The sequence below is a fragment of the Trichosurus vulpecula genome, chromosome 9, assembly GCF_011100635.1.
Source record: "Trichosurus vulpecula isolate mTriVul1 chromosome 9, mTriVul1.pri, whole genome shotgun sequence".
Lineage (NCBI taxonomy): Eukaryota > Metazoa > Chordata > Mammalia > Diprotodontia > Phalangeridae > Trichosurus > Trichosurus vulpecula.
The window spans coordinates 41524825-41539499 of record NC_050581.1 but is presented as its reverse complement, the minus strand read 5'-3'; the positions used below and the strand labels follow the sequence as shown (position 1 = coordinate 41539499).

Sequence of the window (14675 nt, the reverse complement as noted above, 5' to 3'; positions counted from 1 at the left end):
GAAGATGGGACTCATTAGGAAAGACTCCGATGTTGAGAAAAATTGAAAGCAAAAGGAAAGGGAGATGGCAGCAGATGAGATGGATGGATAGCGTCATGGAAACAACGAACATGAACTTGGACAGACTTCAAGAGATGGTGGAGGATAGAAGGGCCTAGTGTGTGATGCTCCATGGGGTCACGAAGAGTTGGATACGACTGAATGATTGAACAATGCTCATGTGGCTATCATGTACAACATAATGATAAATTGTTAACATTTATAGAGTGTTTTAAAGTTTGCAGAACACTTTATATATGTTATCTTATTTGATGCTTACAACAATCCTGGGAGGAAGGGGCTATGATGGCTGAGACAGGATTCTGGTCTTCCTGACTCCAAGTTCCATACTTGATGCACTGTGCCACTTGCTTCAATGCTTCATGATAAGTCATGCAAAAGGATGGCCAACCTGTCATCCAAAATACTATGTGTGTCATAACCAATTCTAAATTTTTTCTATGAATTTTGAAAATAAAATAGACTGTGCTCTACATTTTGAACTATTCAATATCTTTTAAAAATCTTGAATATTTCATTTTTCACGGACTAACACAAATTGTTTGAAATTGGGTTATGAGTCATTCATTAATTCAATAAATATATTATAGAGAGTGGTACAGCAGAACAGATATCAGACTTAGTCTTAGAAGACCTAAATTCAGTCCCCACTCTAGCCATGTAAATAAGTCACTTAGCCTTTCTAAGCCTGTATCAGTAAGGCAAGATTCATGACCTTGAGGATGACCATGAACATGCCTGTATGGTTCAGAATTGCAAAGTATGAAAAACTCTCTACATAGAAGGCAGAAGTATGACATTTATTTAGACACCGAAGTATCAAATCTCAGGACCAATAACTCCAATTCGATATAGCAGTAATTATATTCCAACACCAATAAGCCCACCTCAATGTAGCAACAAGGAAATTATAACACAGCATTATAGCAAGGAATCAAGTCATCCTGTAACCTTCCCCTGACTAGGGCCTTCCCATAAACAATCACTCGCTAATCCTAACTCTCTGCTTGCCTTCACGCTCTCTTGCAGTTCTGAAAGCCCTTGCAGTTCTCAGAGTCCTTGCAGTGTCCTGGATCCTCTGGATTCTCTGGATTCTCAGTTCTCCAAATCTCTCGATACTGTAGATTCTCAGCTCTTTGATCTCTGCAACTCTCTGGTCGGCACTCTCCACTCTGCAGTCTCTCTTGACGCTGGCTCTCTCTCAATGTCTGCTCTTCAATGCCCTCTTAATGTCTGCTTCTCAATTCTACTTCTCTCACACTCTGGGCTCTCCTTATATATAGTTCTAGCCGGCATTTGATTGGCTAGAACTCAGGTCCCTGATTGGCTGAATTCATGCACATCTGATTGGCTAGAACTCAGTGCACATACAATTGGCTCTGGTCTTAACACCTCTCATGACCTAATTAGCAAAAGGCCTAGGGCCTTATGCCTAGTTAGTGAAAAGGTGTGGGTCTGGAGCTTCATGCCTAGTAAGTAAAGGGTGTAAGTAAAGGCCCTATTGAATGGGAGCAGAAGTTCTTTAATCACATTAACACCACAAAGCCTACCCTTGTTCATCTATGAAACTTGTGAGTGATAATATTTATAATATTAGAGAATCACAGAATCTAAGGTTTTAAAAGGGATTCTGTGGCAGACATGTAGTCCGAATGATACATGAAAAGAATCTCCATCATAATATACTCAAGGGGTTAATCCATAGACACTGCCTGAAGACCTCAAAATAAAGGGAGCTCAGCATTTCCCAAGGTAATCATTTTTGGACATCTCTAAGTATTATTATTTTGTCGTTGTTCAGTTGTTTCAGTCACATCTGACTCTTCATGACCCCATTTGGGGTTTTCTTGGCAAAGACACTGGAATGGTTTGCTCTTTCCTTCTCCAGCTCATTTTAGAGATGAGGAAATGCTAAGTTCAGAGAAGCTCAACACAAAGTTGGCTAGAGATAATCATTTTTTTGGCTGCAGCAAATCAAGAAGACTGTCTATTGAAATAGCAGGGATTACAGTCTGTCTCTCAGGAGAGGGAGTACTCATGCTAACATAACAGATCCTTGTAATAGAGGGCCTACCATCTGCATTAACTGTTGGATGCTAAAAGAGATGCAAAGAAAAGTAAGTTCCAGTTTTGTATCACCATAGTGCTTAGCATGCACCAAATTCCTTCTAAATTTTCTTGATTAATTACATATTACATAACCAAGAATACTTCTTTCATTCAGTAATCCCAGGGCTTGAACATAAGAGAGCTTGAATAATTGATATAGTCCCCTACAGTGGGAGATGCCTTAAGCATTCTTAAAAATTTTTAAATGCTCAAGGGAATTTTCAGTATTGCCTATGATCCAGTTTATATTATAACAACCATTCATTCATTCATTCATAAGGCAACTAGGTAGTACAATGAATAAATCATTGGGCCTGGAGTCAAGAAGACATGAGTTCAAATTTGACTTCAGATATTTAATAACTGTGTGACTTTAGGCAAGTCATTTAACCCTTTGCCTCCAACTTAACCTTTTGCATCTAACTGCAAAATCAGGATGATAAGAGCATCTATCTCTTGGGTTTATTTGTGAAGTGCTTAGCACAACGACTGGCACAGAATAGGAACTATAGGCTAGCTATTATTTTTATCATATTAATATTATATATGATTATATACTATGATGATGATGCTAGCTTTTATTGTTATGACTATTATCATTTGACAGTCAGTTCGGTGACGCTGTGTACAAGGACAAGTAGTTGTGGCACAGTCAATAGAGAACTGATCTTGAAATAAGGAAGACCAGAATTGAAGGCCTGCCTCTGGCTGAGTGACCAAGAGCAAGTCATTTAACTTCCAGGTGCTTGGGGCCAGGGGTGTCAAACTCCAAAAGAAACAGGAGCCACTAAATCCTGTGTAAGTAAAGATCCCTGTGGTCCCATGTTGACTTAGATAGCCACATATTAACATTATCTATGTTTTATTTAATTTTTGTTTGTTTTTATCTATTTTTATTCTATATATTTTCTATTTTAATTATTTTTATTTTATTTATATTTATTTATTTTATTTAAATATTGACCAATTACATTTTACTCTGGTTTTAGCCTACTTCAGAGTGTGCCAAGTGTTTGACATCTCTGCTTTGTACAATTTTCTAAGGTGATAAATTATAGACAAAGTACCAATGTGCATTGGTAGAGGGAGTTTTCTCACCTGGGAGTTCCTATACAAAAAGAATCACAAGTCCAATCTCTATCCCTACTATGTGCTGTGATAGGTGCATAGGGCAACACAAAGCTAATTAAAGTAGGACACTCACACTTACGGAGTTTACAATTTAGGGGGGAAGATTTGATACAAAAAATATGCAATACTGTGTTACAATTATATGACAACCATATCACAGCTGAAGTGCTGAATATGATCAAAAATAAACATTAGCACTCTAGAATATTAGGGAAGGTTGGAAAGAAGCTAAAATTTCTTGTTGGGGGAATCAATGAAGGTACGATAAAGGAGGTGGCGTCTGAGCTGAGATGGGTAGGGTTTCAAAAGGCAGAAATGAGGGAGAGGACATTCCAGACATAGGGAACAGCATGACCAAAGACATAGAGATGGAAAGTACTGGATATGGACACAGGATGACAAATGACAGTTTGGCTCAAGTATTTTGTAAATTAAGAGCAGTGGCATGGGACAATGGTTTTAATATTATAAGAAAAGTTCTTATTCACTTTTGGTCTTTTCTTATTATCTGAAGCCTCTTTCATGCCAAGAATGTTGTATGATTATTGCATTAAAAACTGAGCAATTTTCCTTAACAATTGTGCCCAATTCTTTCCTATAGATTCTAATGCTGCTGACATCTGAGATGTAATTAAAACCAGGACACAAAAGGGAAACAATAGGTGGTTTTCCAAGTGAATACATTATAAGATAGGTAAGCCCTAGAATACCTCATCTACCAGCTGGCTGTGATGACTGGAATTTCTACCATTAAAGTCACTCTTTCAAGGTCAAGATGCTATTTCTGTAAGGTCCAAGCTCAAATGGAATTTTCATCTAAAGTACTTCCCTTGTACTTTGATTGTGGTGTTTATATCCTGTCTTGGACCATGGTTATTTATGTACTTGTCTCTTCTATACAATAGCTCTTTAAAGGTAAGAATCTTGTGTTTCTTGAGAGCAGGGGGAAAAAGGCGAGAGTCTTTTGCCTTTCTTTGCATCCTTAGCCCTTAGCAAAGTGCCTGGCACATAGTAGGTGCTTAATAAATGTTTGTTGATTGTTGACTGACTTTGTAGTCATCAGTCGATAAACAATCAGTGCAGGTTACCTTCCCATAGAGCCTCCAGATCACCTTTGCATACACCGCTTATAGTAGGTATCCAACTGATAATTGTTCAAATGAATTCCATTAATGGGTAACATATTTAGCATCTATTAATGTATTAGTGAGGACTCATTTTTAGATCGATTACTCAGCAGGATTGTGAAGGAAAAGAAAGTGAGACAAATTTTGATGGGCTCTTGTAGTGTGGAAAAGGTCTATAACATGGGCTGCTTAGTAAGTAGGGAAGGACCAGAGAAGGCATTGTGAAGAGTAGGGTTTGGGGAAGTGGAGAGAGCTAGCTAGCTAGCAGAGAGGGACTAGCAGTGCTAGAGTACGCAAAGATAAAGGAGAAGGGTGCCAACAATAATCTTTGCCATTCTCATAATACTGCCAAGGTTGACCCTGGTTTGGGGATATATGACTTGCTCAATATGGGAACTCTCTCTGTCTAGTCAGATAGATCATGACCTATCTCTACTTTAGTAGATAAGTCTTAGGGATTTGCTGAGCCTCAGAAAAGTTAAGTGACTTGCCCATGGTCACACTGATGATGATGATGATGATAAGAATTAATAGAGTTTTAAGGTTTGTAAAGTATTCTACAAATATTATCTCATTTGATCCTCACAGCAACCCTGGGAGGTAGGTGCTATTAATATCCCCACTTTACAGCTGAGGAGACTGTCAGATGATGATTAAGGGACTAGACAGGATTTGAACTCAGGATTTCCCAGCTCCAAATCCAGCATTCTAATCATTGTGCTCTCTTTTCTGAGGAAAGATTTGCACCTAGGTCTTCCTGACTCCAAGTCTAGCATTCTATCAATTATATCACATTACATCTTTCTGAAGAATTGAGTAATAGCTTAATAAATGTTTGTTGGAATTAAGTCTTTTTTTAAATTTGATCCTTTACCTCTGCCTATCTCAGTTCATCTCAGAAAAACTAATGATAATTATCATGTTGCAATTGAAATGAATTCCTTACATGCTGGGCACGTCCATAGGATATATACTAAATAGTCTAGCATACATACTATCCTATAGCATAATATTCTATTGTATTTAAAAGTTATATAAAAGTTAACTTTTAAAGCACCTAATAATATTTAATCTTATGGCACATTGTTCTTCTTCCCACATGCTAAATTCTAGTCAAATTAACTAATAACTTGCTTTCACACTTGACATGTTCCATTCTATCACCATACATCTGTCTAGGCCCTAGGCGAGTTCTCCTTCCTTACCTCATGAGCAAGATATCTATATCTATATCTATATCTATATCTATATAATTATTTTGAAAAATTTTGTGAATAAATAGTCATGGTATTCATGGAGGGAGAACCTCAAAGCCAGAAAGACCGGAATCTAAATCTTGCCTGACCCATGCTGTCTGTGTGACTCTAAATAAGCCACTTACCCTTCTAATACTCTGGGGGACTAGAATTATAAACAGTTTAGAAGGTGCTAACCTAAGGTAAGGAGAGGTAAAGAGTGTTTCCCTCACCGAAGGGAATTGCTTATAATAATGTAATCACAGGTCCAGCTCTAATCGGGTCTAAATGTGAACTATTAGAATTATCTCTGAGTCTTCTAATCCCCACCTTCCTTCCAAGAAGAAGTTCAGGTGCCCCCCGGTACTTTCCTTTTGGAAATTACTTTATATTTTTTTTATGTGCGCTTTATGCTTGCAGCCAGGAGAGAGTGGATAGAGTGCCGGTCCTGAGGTCAGGAAGATTCCTCTTCCTGAGTTCAAATCTGACCTCAGACACTTACTAGCAAGTCCCTTAATCCTGCCTGCCTCAGTTTCCATGCCTGTAAAGTGAATTAAAGAAGGAAATGGCAAACTGCTCCAGTATCTTTGCTAAGAAAACCCCAAATGGGGTCACGAAGAGTCTGACACTACTGAAATGACTCAACGACAATATGTTTTAAGGAGAGTTTAAGTGCTTTGAGGGCAGGAACTGTTTCTGTTTTTGTCTTTACATCCATGGCACAATGCCTTCTACTAAGTAGGCACTTAATAAATATTTGTTGAATTTCTCCCAATTAAAAATTACTGTGGAGGAGGTACTAGTACTTTGCCACCTACATTTAGACAACCTGGATACAATCTGTTGGTAAATCAGTTAATGGTATAGCAGGCCATTATCACGATTATCAATGATTACAGTATTTATATGTCACTTGAAGGTTTACAAAGCACTTTGCTAATGTTACCTCACGTTATTCTCAAAACAACCCTGGGAGGTAGGCACTCTTATTAACACCAGTTTTACAGATGAGAAAACTGAGGCAGAGGTTAAGTAATTTGCCCATGGTCACACAGTAAGTGTCTGAGGCCAGATTTGAACTCATCTTCCTTATACCAGATCCAGGGCCCTGTCTTCTATACAATCTAGCTGACAAGAAAACTCTATAATTATACACCCTAAAGTTGAAGGACTTCAGGAAAAACTTTTAACACCAATTACATTAAATACACATGTAGCACAAGGGTGAACTATTGTGTTTCTTTGGTCATTTAATAGTTTTAGAGCATTTTGTTAACTTAGGACAAGCATGGTTATTGAGCTCCTTCTCCCCTTTTTTAGTAGGGCTCACTCCCATCACTGTGGGGACTCACTCAGCTACCATAGCTGGAAAGTAGTACCCCTCCCCTCAGCTACACTTGAAAATATTGAAATACTTATATTCCCTTAAGAGTCTAAAACATTATCTTAAATTTAATATTTGCTCAATTTTTGTCCATATTCGTTACAGACTAAACCAAGAGGAGTCCTAAAACAACCGCACAGAAGTCCTAGATCAAAGGTTGACTTCTTACTATGAAAATACTGAAATAGTGACAAAAGGGTTTCTTGTATCACAGTATCTGGTGAGCTTTTCTATACAGGATTGATTGATTTGAGACCACTCAGTCACAGAATCTTGGAATTGGAAGGAAACTTAGAATCCATTTAAACTAAGGGTTCTTAATCAGAGATCAAGAAATCCAAGAAATCATTTAGTCATTCAAGCAGTCATTATATGGATGAGAGGACAGTCTGATTATACTTTCATATGACAGTCTTTCAAATATTTGAAAATGTCTACGATGACCACTTTTGCTGTGTCTGCCTCCATTCTATCAGCTATGTTTATCTCACTCAACTTGAGCCTGTAGTCTACACCTTCTTTGCTCTTTCTCTTGCCCAACATAATGAAAAAGCCTTTTACAATTCTCCATAGTTGCATATTTTGAGCATTAGCATTCCTGACACTGTTATTATAGCAATCCACCCTCATTCTGTGTTGATCCTCATTTACCTGGCCTTTGGGGTTTTAAGTAAGGGCATCAGAAAAGTCGCCATAGGAATAATTGGCTAGTGGTCACCAAGTATTCAGCTAAGACCTTGTTTTTTGTTATTGTTGTTGTTGTTTGTTTTAATTGATTCTTTGTTCTTCCTATCACTGAGAAGGAGAGTTCCTCAAATAGTGGATTCTTCATCCATTAATTCAGGTGATAACTTCAGCTGAGTAATTTGCTTGGGGCTGTACACCAGTCAAACTAATGTAATGGGTTTTGATGCATGCCCAGATTACCCAAGATAGAAGCATCCACTCAGGGATCTGCTTTTGGGAGAATACATTGGGCATTGGCTTAATGTGGTTGGAAGCATCTTTATTAGAGCCAGGACTTCCTTCATCTTTAAATCTACCTGACTAAGGCGCAGTTGAGATCTCCTTCTGGTGGCATTCAGGGGTGAAGGACTCATTCACTCATAGCAAGGGAGACATGCAGTAAGCTTGATGGGAATGGAAGGAAGGCCCAGAGGGCCATTTTCCTTTAGAGCCCGTGGTCCCAAGAAATGGGTTGGGATGTTGGTCTTATTTGGTTTGTCCTTTTCATTAGAGGGAATGGAGTCCCCAAACCTGAGAGCTCAAGCCATAGGGACACTGGAGCCCAGGATTCTGGGTCTGATGATTAAACCAGTCCAAGAGGGAACCCCTGAGAAGAGAGTAGGGGGATAAGACACAAGCCCGAGGAGGGCACTGGATTCAGAATGTGGTGTGATTAAGGTACCAAGACTATGTAGGGATGGAACTAGACTGTGAACCTAGTTCTCCTCCCCTCCCCAGGAACCAAGGTATAAAAGGGGCATAATGTCACCCAGATTCGAGAGGGGGCAGAAAATTGGTGGACATTTGTTCTTGCTACACTTTTGAAGTAAACGCTGTCTTGTAAAACCTAATCTGACTGTTGAATGGTTAAATGGAATTGCAGTGCTAGTGATGGAATCATAACAAAGCTGTCCGCAGCCCCAATATTCTAACTTCTTTATAGGCCCCACTGAACAGCAGGCCCATTGCACCTACCTAGCCATTCACCCCGCCCCTCAATATCCTAACTTCTTCATTTATGCCTCACTGCTCACTAAAACAACAGGTATGTCCATGAACTCATATTTCTCACAGAACAGCAGGCATGTCCATGTGATGGGATCCCAGCCACTGCCTCTAGCTAGCCACTGGCCCCAGACCCATTCCTCATATTTCCCACAGAAACAGCAGGTATGGCCATGCACTCAATTGCAACCATGTCCATCTAGTCTCAGACAGGACCACAATACTCAGCCGATCAGAAAGCAGCACCACCAGGATGCCCGAGCAGGATGTGGACCCCAAAACTTTCCCTAAGTAGGCACCTGCTCAATAATAACAAAAGCTGTACTTGAGGTGAACTTAGGATGTAAAGAGGCTTGTTATACTATCATTATCATAGACACATGCTCCCAAATGGGTTTTCCTGTATGCATGGTGAGTAATCACATGCACAGTTCCATAGTGGCTGGGACCCCTCCCCTATTACCCAATCCCTTACCAAACCCCTCCTGCTTTTTTAATATTCATAATTTCTGTTATGTAATTGCATCTTTGCCTTATAAAAATCCATCTTGCTTTCTCCGACATTGCTGGTTCCTCTTGGAATTTAGCCTGCTTCATGAGAGGCATCGAATCTCATTAAATGCCTATGCTTGGATTAGAGGTGGTCTGACTGAATTCTTTGAGACAAGGCATCTGAAACCACAACAGTTTTTGGCGTCCCTGGGTGGGCGGAGTTGAAACCACAACACTAGGCCCGCTAGCAAAATTGGGAACACTATCCACGGGGGCTTTAGACCTCCTGAGACCCTAAGTATAGCAGAGGATAATAGGGGAGGGGTGGAAAGATGACCCATCTGGTATTCAGAAGGCAGAGGCATTCCACTAAGGAGTAGTTCTCAAACTTCAGTTTAAACAAAACTTTGACAGAATCCTTGCACTGGTTCTCTGTCATTATTATTTTAAATATCAATTAACAGATGACCTAAAGTGTATGCAGGCATTAGAGTGAAGGATGGATTGGAGAGAAAGCAAAGTTAGAGGTAAGTGGGAAGTTTGGGGTAGACTAGAGGGAAGTCATAAGGGGTGAACTAAGGTCATGCCAGTGGAATAGTAAAGAAGAAATTAATTTGAGAGCTATTGGGGAGGGTGAATGAATAGGCCTTGACAACATATCTTTTACTTTTTATTTTTTAGTTCACTAAATAATTTGTGTTATGTTTGCAGATAACAAGTCACCAACATATAACAAATGGAGTGATCTCCTAAAGTGACCCCATTTTGTCTCTATTAGGCCTGTCATGATCCTGTTTTCCAATCTCTGGCACTACATATCCTCATACTTTCCAGTTTTTAAGTCTATTTTCTGCCTACCTGATGTAACTTAAAGAAATCAAGACACACTTCATCTATTTTCTCCTGTCTCCCTCAGGTCTGTGGTGCTCATAGCAACTGGGTTTCCACAAACACACAATGAGTAACTCTTTCAATGGACACAGATTTAAAGCATCCATTAAGTGCTTGGTGTACTGGGTTTCATCGACAGCTGGGCCCACACAGACTTAGTCAGATGTCTTATGTTGAGTAACTGGAGTGGGATGTACATGAATGAATTATATGAGAATTTGTGCTAAAATGCTTATTCAAGATAAAAAGAATCCAAAATTCAAGTTTTATGAGTAAATGAGGTAATTTTTTAAAGTGCGAGATTGATCACAAGATTCATTTGTTGTCATTATCCCTGCTCTTATATATTGGATTACATTTTTCCTAGACCATTCATGAGCTCAATATATATTTAATATATTCGTTCTAAAGCATTAGAGCAAGAAGTCTTAATTTTTGTGTGTATATATCATGAACAAAACTTTTTAGCCATCTGGTAAAGAGTATGAACCACTTCTTAGACTTCCTTAAATATATGTCATAAAATTCATAAGATTACAAAGGAAATCATTTATGTTGAAATGTTGTGATTTTTTTTTAACACATCCAAGTTCTTAAAACTGCTGAAATCTATTGACAGATTTGGAGGCTTATGGACATCATATTAAGAATCCTGTATTAGAAAATGAATTAGATTACTATTTTTTCAAAATTCTTGTATTTAAAAAAAACATGCTATGCTGGCAAATGTGATTAAGATCGACTAATATCATTTGTAAAAAAAAGTTTCACTTGGATATTTGGGATCAAGTACATAGTGAAATTAGCATTGATTTATACTTTTGAATATTTTGGATGGAACATATCTCCCCAAATCAGTAAACATTAAGAGCTATTTATTGTAATAATTGATTCCCTTTGCAAAATAAGGTCATGATTCCATTGTGAAAAGTGCATGTTGACAACTGGATAAATGAGTAGATTACTGGGAAAGAATCTTCTAATAACTGCAGAATTTTAATTTGATCAATTTGAATATGTTCTTCTCCATGTTTTCAATCATTATTACCAATCTCATTAAATTATATAGTGTTAGATAAAGGACAAAAATCACACCAGAAGTATTGTTTCTAGTAATTTAACACTCCTTGTTTTCATTTCAGATAGAGAAAATAATTATGAAAGTTTTGGGTCATACATTAGAATTTTTATCAATTATAGCAAAACAGTACTAACTTTTTATCTTGCCTAGCTATAAAACATTTTTCAAGGACCTCTATTGAGGTAATGTTTGCACCATATGTATGCTTAGAATTGTATGTTGTATTCATGTAGAAAATAGATATTTGGTTTGTTTTTTTATTAGATCTATGCTTTGAGTAGAGGGACAACTTGATGTGAAAAGTATGAAAAATACAGATAAATTTAGATTTAAAATATCTATACACATTTATATAGTATTTTATGGTTTACAAAGACTTTTGTAATTATATTTTGGAAATCTCTTTCCAAAATTCATCTCAAAATGTCATTTAAGTAAAACAAAAGAAACAGGATATCCTTTAGATATTTTGATTATTTAAGTCAGAATAATGTACAATGGCACAATCAGCAATTCAGCTGTGCCGCCATTTTCTTCCCATCCTTCTAGAAAGTCCCCAAAGGAATGTGATTTGTTTTTATAGGAAGATGCCAATCTTTAAAATTCATAAACCATAAATCCAAACTTTCTGGAATCTAAAATTATTGATTGTCCACATAAAAAGCTTTAACTAAATCCTGGTCTATGAAGTCAAAAGAAATGAACATGGCCTCTCCTGACCTATGTTATAACTGGACATCCTGTGTGTGACATGTAAACTAAGATATAATCAGGAAGTTTTTTAGATAACTCCATGATTTAAAATAGCACAAATAAGACATAGGCCTATCTTCAAACTATACACATGGGTATTGGACATCTGTGGTGCATTCAGGAAGTGTTAAAATGAACCAAGGCCAATACAAATTTTTTCTACCTATTATTATCCACAGCAGAAGCATATTTGAATTTGTATCTACCTGAGGAGTTTGCATTTTAAAATTTGGGATTTTCTAAAAGGTAGTATGATGAACATATGACTTATGTTGAGAAGAGGGACCTAATTCTAAGTGTTGCTTCTCTATTATGTCCAGTTTACATTCCTAACCTTGAAGCTCCCACATTTCTGCACAGCCACTAGAATAAAGACATTTTCTCAGGCTGCTCTGCCTTTTCTATAGAGATATTAGGATCAAGAGAACGATAGTTTAATGGCCAGAAGAGGCCTCAGAGAAGGGGTTCTTAACTTGGGGTCTGTGGGATTGTAGATAGATTTGAAACAGTTCCTGAACTTGAATGGGGGGGGGAAGATATTGTATCTGAATTTCAATATAATTAGTTTCCTTTACAATTTTATTCATTTTATAAACTTAAAACTATTCTGAGACTGCTGTAGGGGTCGACAACACACAAAAAGGCTAAGAACCCCTGCATCAGTGGTCATCCAAAGCAACCACACCACTTTTTTAGATGAGGAAACCAAGTCACAGAGACAATGAGTGACTTACCCAAAGGTCACAAAGGTAGTAAGTGGCAGAGTCAGGATCTGAGCTGAGGTCCTCTGACTTCTAATTTACTTTCCATGTTACTTGGGTACTATAAAATAGGCTATTCCAGATCAGAAATACAATCTTTTTCTTGGTTTTAAGAAAGAAAAAAATAGAGAAAGCCTATCTTCTAAAGAACAGATTCCTTTTACTTTGTGTTTCTCACAAACTCCGTAACTATGTGATTTTCTCTTTCATCTGGTTTCTAGTATTCATTCACTCCTGCCCAATCTGTGTTTCTGTCACTAAATTAAGTGGTTTTAGCATGCCCTGGTTTTTTTTTTTTTGTAAACCAGAGGCTATTACCAGGGTCCTCTGGCACTTCACAGCATACTAACCAGCCCTTTCCCCAGCCTGACAAATCTCTGGCCAGGAATGATCAGGCTGTGGACATTCCTGCTAGGGTAACAGGTGCTCATCAGTTTCTTAAGTTGCTTTCCTCTCCCCCGAGGTGGTGTTATTTCCGGTGTATATGAATGGCCCAGAAAAAACTTGGGCCATCTCCCACTCAGCCGAATCCTGTCTCAAAAGGTATTCTCAACTAAGTTTTTTTTTTTTAAGCTCTTAATGTTTTATATTAATTAGGGCTTATTTCTGTTTCACAAACTGCAGCCCTATGTGAAAACACAACCAAATTGGAGGGGGGGGGAAGATAATTGTCTAATTAGAAACTACAAAAGATGAGTGCTTAAGGAAAGGGCTCATCAGATTTTTAGGATTTAGAAGACAAAGATGGTATTTGTAGAGCGCTTAACATGGTACCTGGTACATGATAGGCACATAATAAATGCTTGTTCCCTTCCCTGGAAGGGGCCTTAGAAGTAAAAGAATCCAACCACTTGTTTTTACAGATGAACAAACTGAAGTTTAGAGGGATTACATGACTTGTCTAGGGTCTCACAGCTAGTAAGTGTTTAAGGGTGGGTGGATTCAAGCCAGGGTCTTCCTGGCTTTTAAGCCCAGCCAGCACTGTATCCATATTCAGTGGTTAACCATATATTAAAAAAACACCAACTAACCACACAAAAATTCTTCTTTTACCATTTTCAACCACATTGAAGTTTGGCTCACACAATCAGGAAAATGATTTCAACAACAGGGGGTCTGTCTACCTGCTTCAGCTTTCCCTGGCAATCTAGAGGTGGGTTTTCTGTGAGCAGACTTTTTGGTGGGGGGGACAAAGGCACCAAGCCAGCCAAATGCAAAGAGACCAGGTGTGCTTATTTATACAGTTTCCCTCCCTTCCCTTTACTCCTGCCCTCCCACCTACACAACCCCCAAGAATGACTGAACACCCACAGAGTGAGCTGCAGCTGTGACACACACACACACACACACACACACACACACACACACACACACACACAGTGACTATGCAAGAAGATGAGTTTGTTCAAACCAACCTTTTGGAAGTTTTTCGGCCAAGCTGAAGGCAGCCAGGGCAAGGATGTGTACAAGTGGAATGTTGACTGGCTCTCTCATGATTATAATCCAATATGGAAGGGGAGGGGGGGAGAAGAAATCTCTGTTCAAGCAAAGATAGGAAAATGCCCCCCCCCCCAGGTTACATTTTAAAGCTTGGTTTGTTACCAAAGGTCTCCTCCTACGGACTGTCTGTGCTCCAAGCTCCGCAGGGGCTAAGTATAATCAGGAATTCTCAGACTTGGCTGCATGATGGACACGGCCAGCTGGTGGGCATCCACTTAGGTCAGTATGCAAACGTGGGTCTGGAGAAACAAGAGAATGCAAATCCCTTCAGAATCCCTTTTAAGAAATGGCAGGGGATACAATGCCAGATGCCTTTCCCAAACAATAACTTAACCTGAGTGGTACATTTTTTTAACTGATCTTTCAAATTAGCTTATGCAAATATATCTACATTGCAATACTCTTTATCTGAGGAGTTTG

General features: G+C 38.4%; 1 protein-coding gene across 2 annotated transcripts in view; it reads right to left on the bottom strand.

Annotated features, from left to right (window-relative positions):
* The window catches only part of MUSK (muscle associated receptor tyrosine kinase), a 208486-nt gene extending 194237 nt beyond the window's left edge, over positions 1 to 14249 (bottom strand). For both annotated transcript variants that reach the window (XM_036739041.1, XM_036739042.1), the window contains exon 1: positions 14171 to 14249. In XM_036739041.1, coding sequence (XP_036594936.1) covers positions 14171 to 14249 — 79 coding nt within the window. The remainder of the gene's footprint in view (positions 1 to 14170) is intronic.
* Between the last annotated feature and the right edge of the window lie 426 nt (positions 14250 to 14675).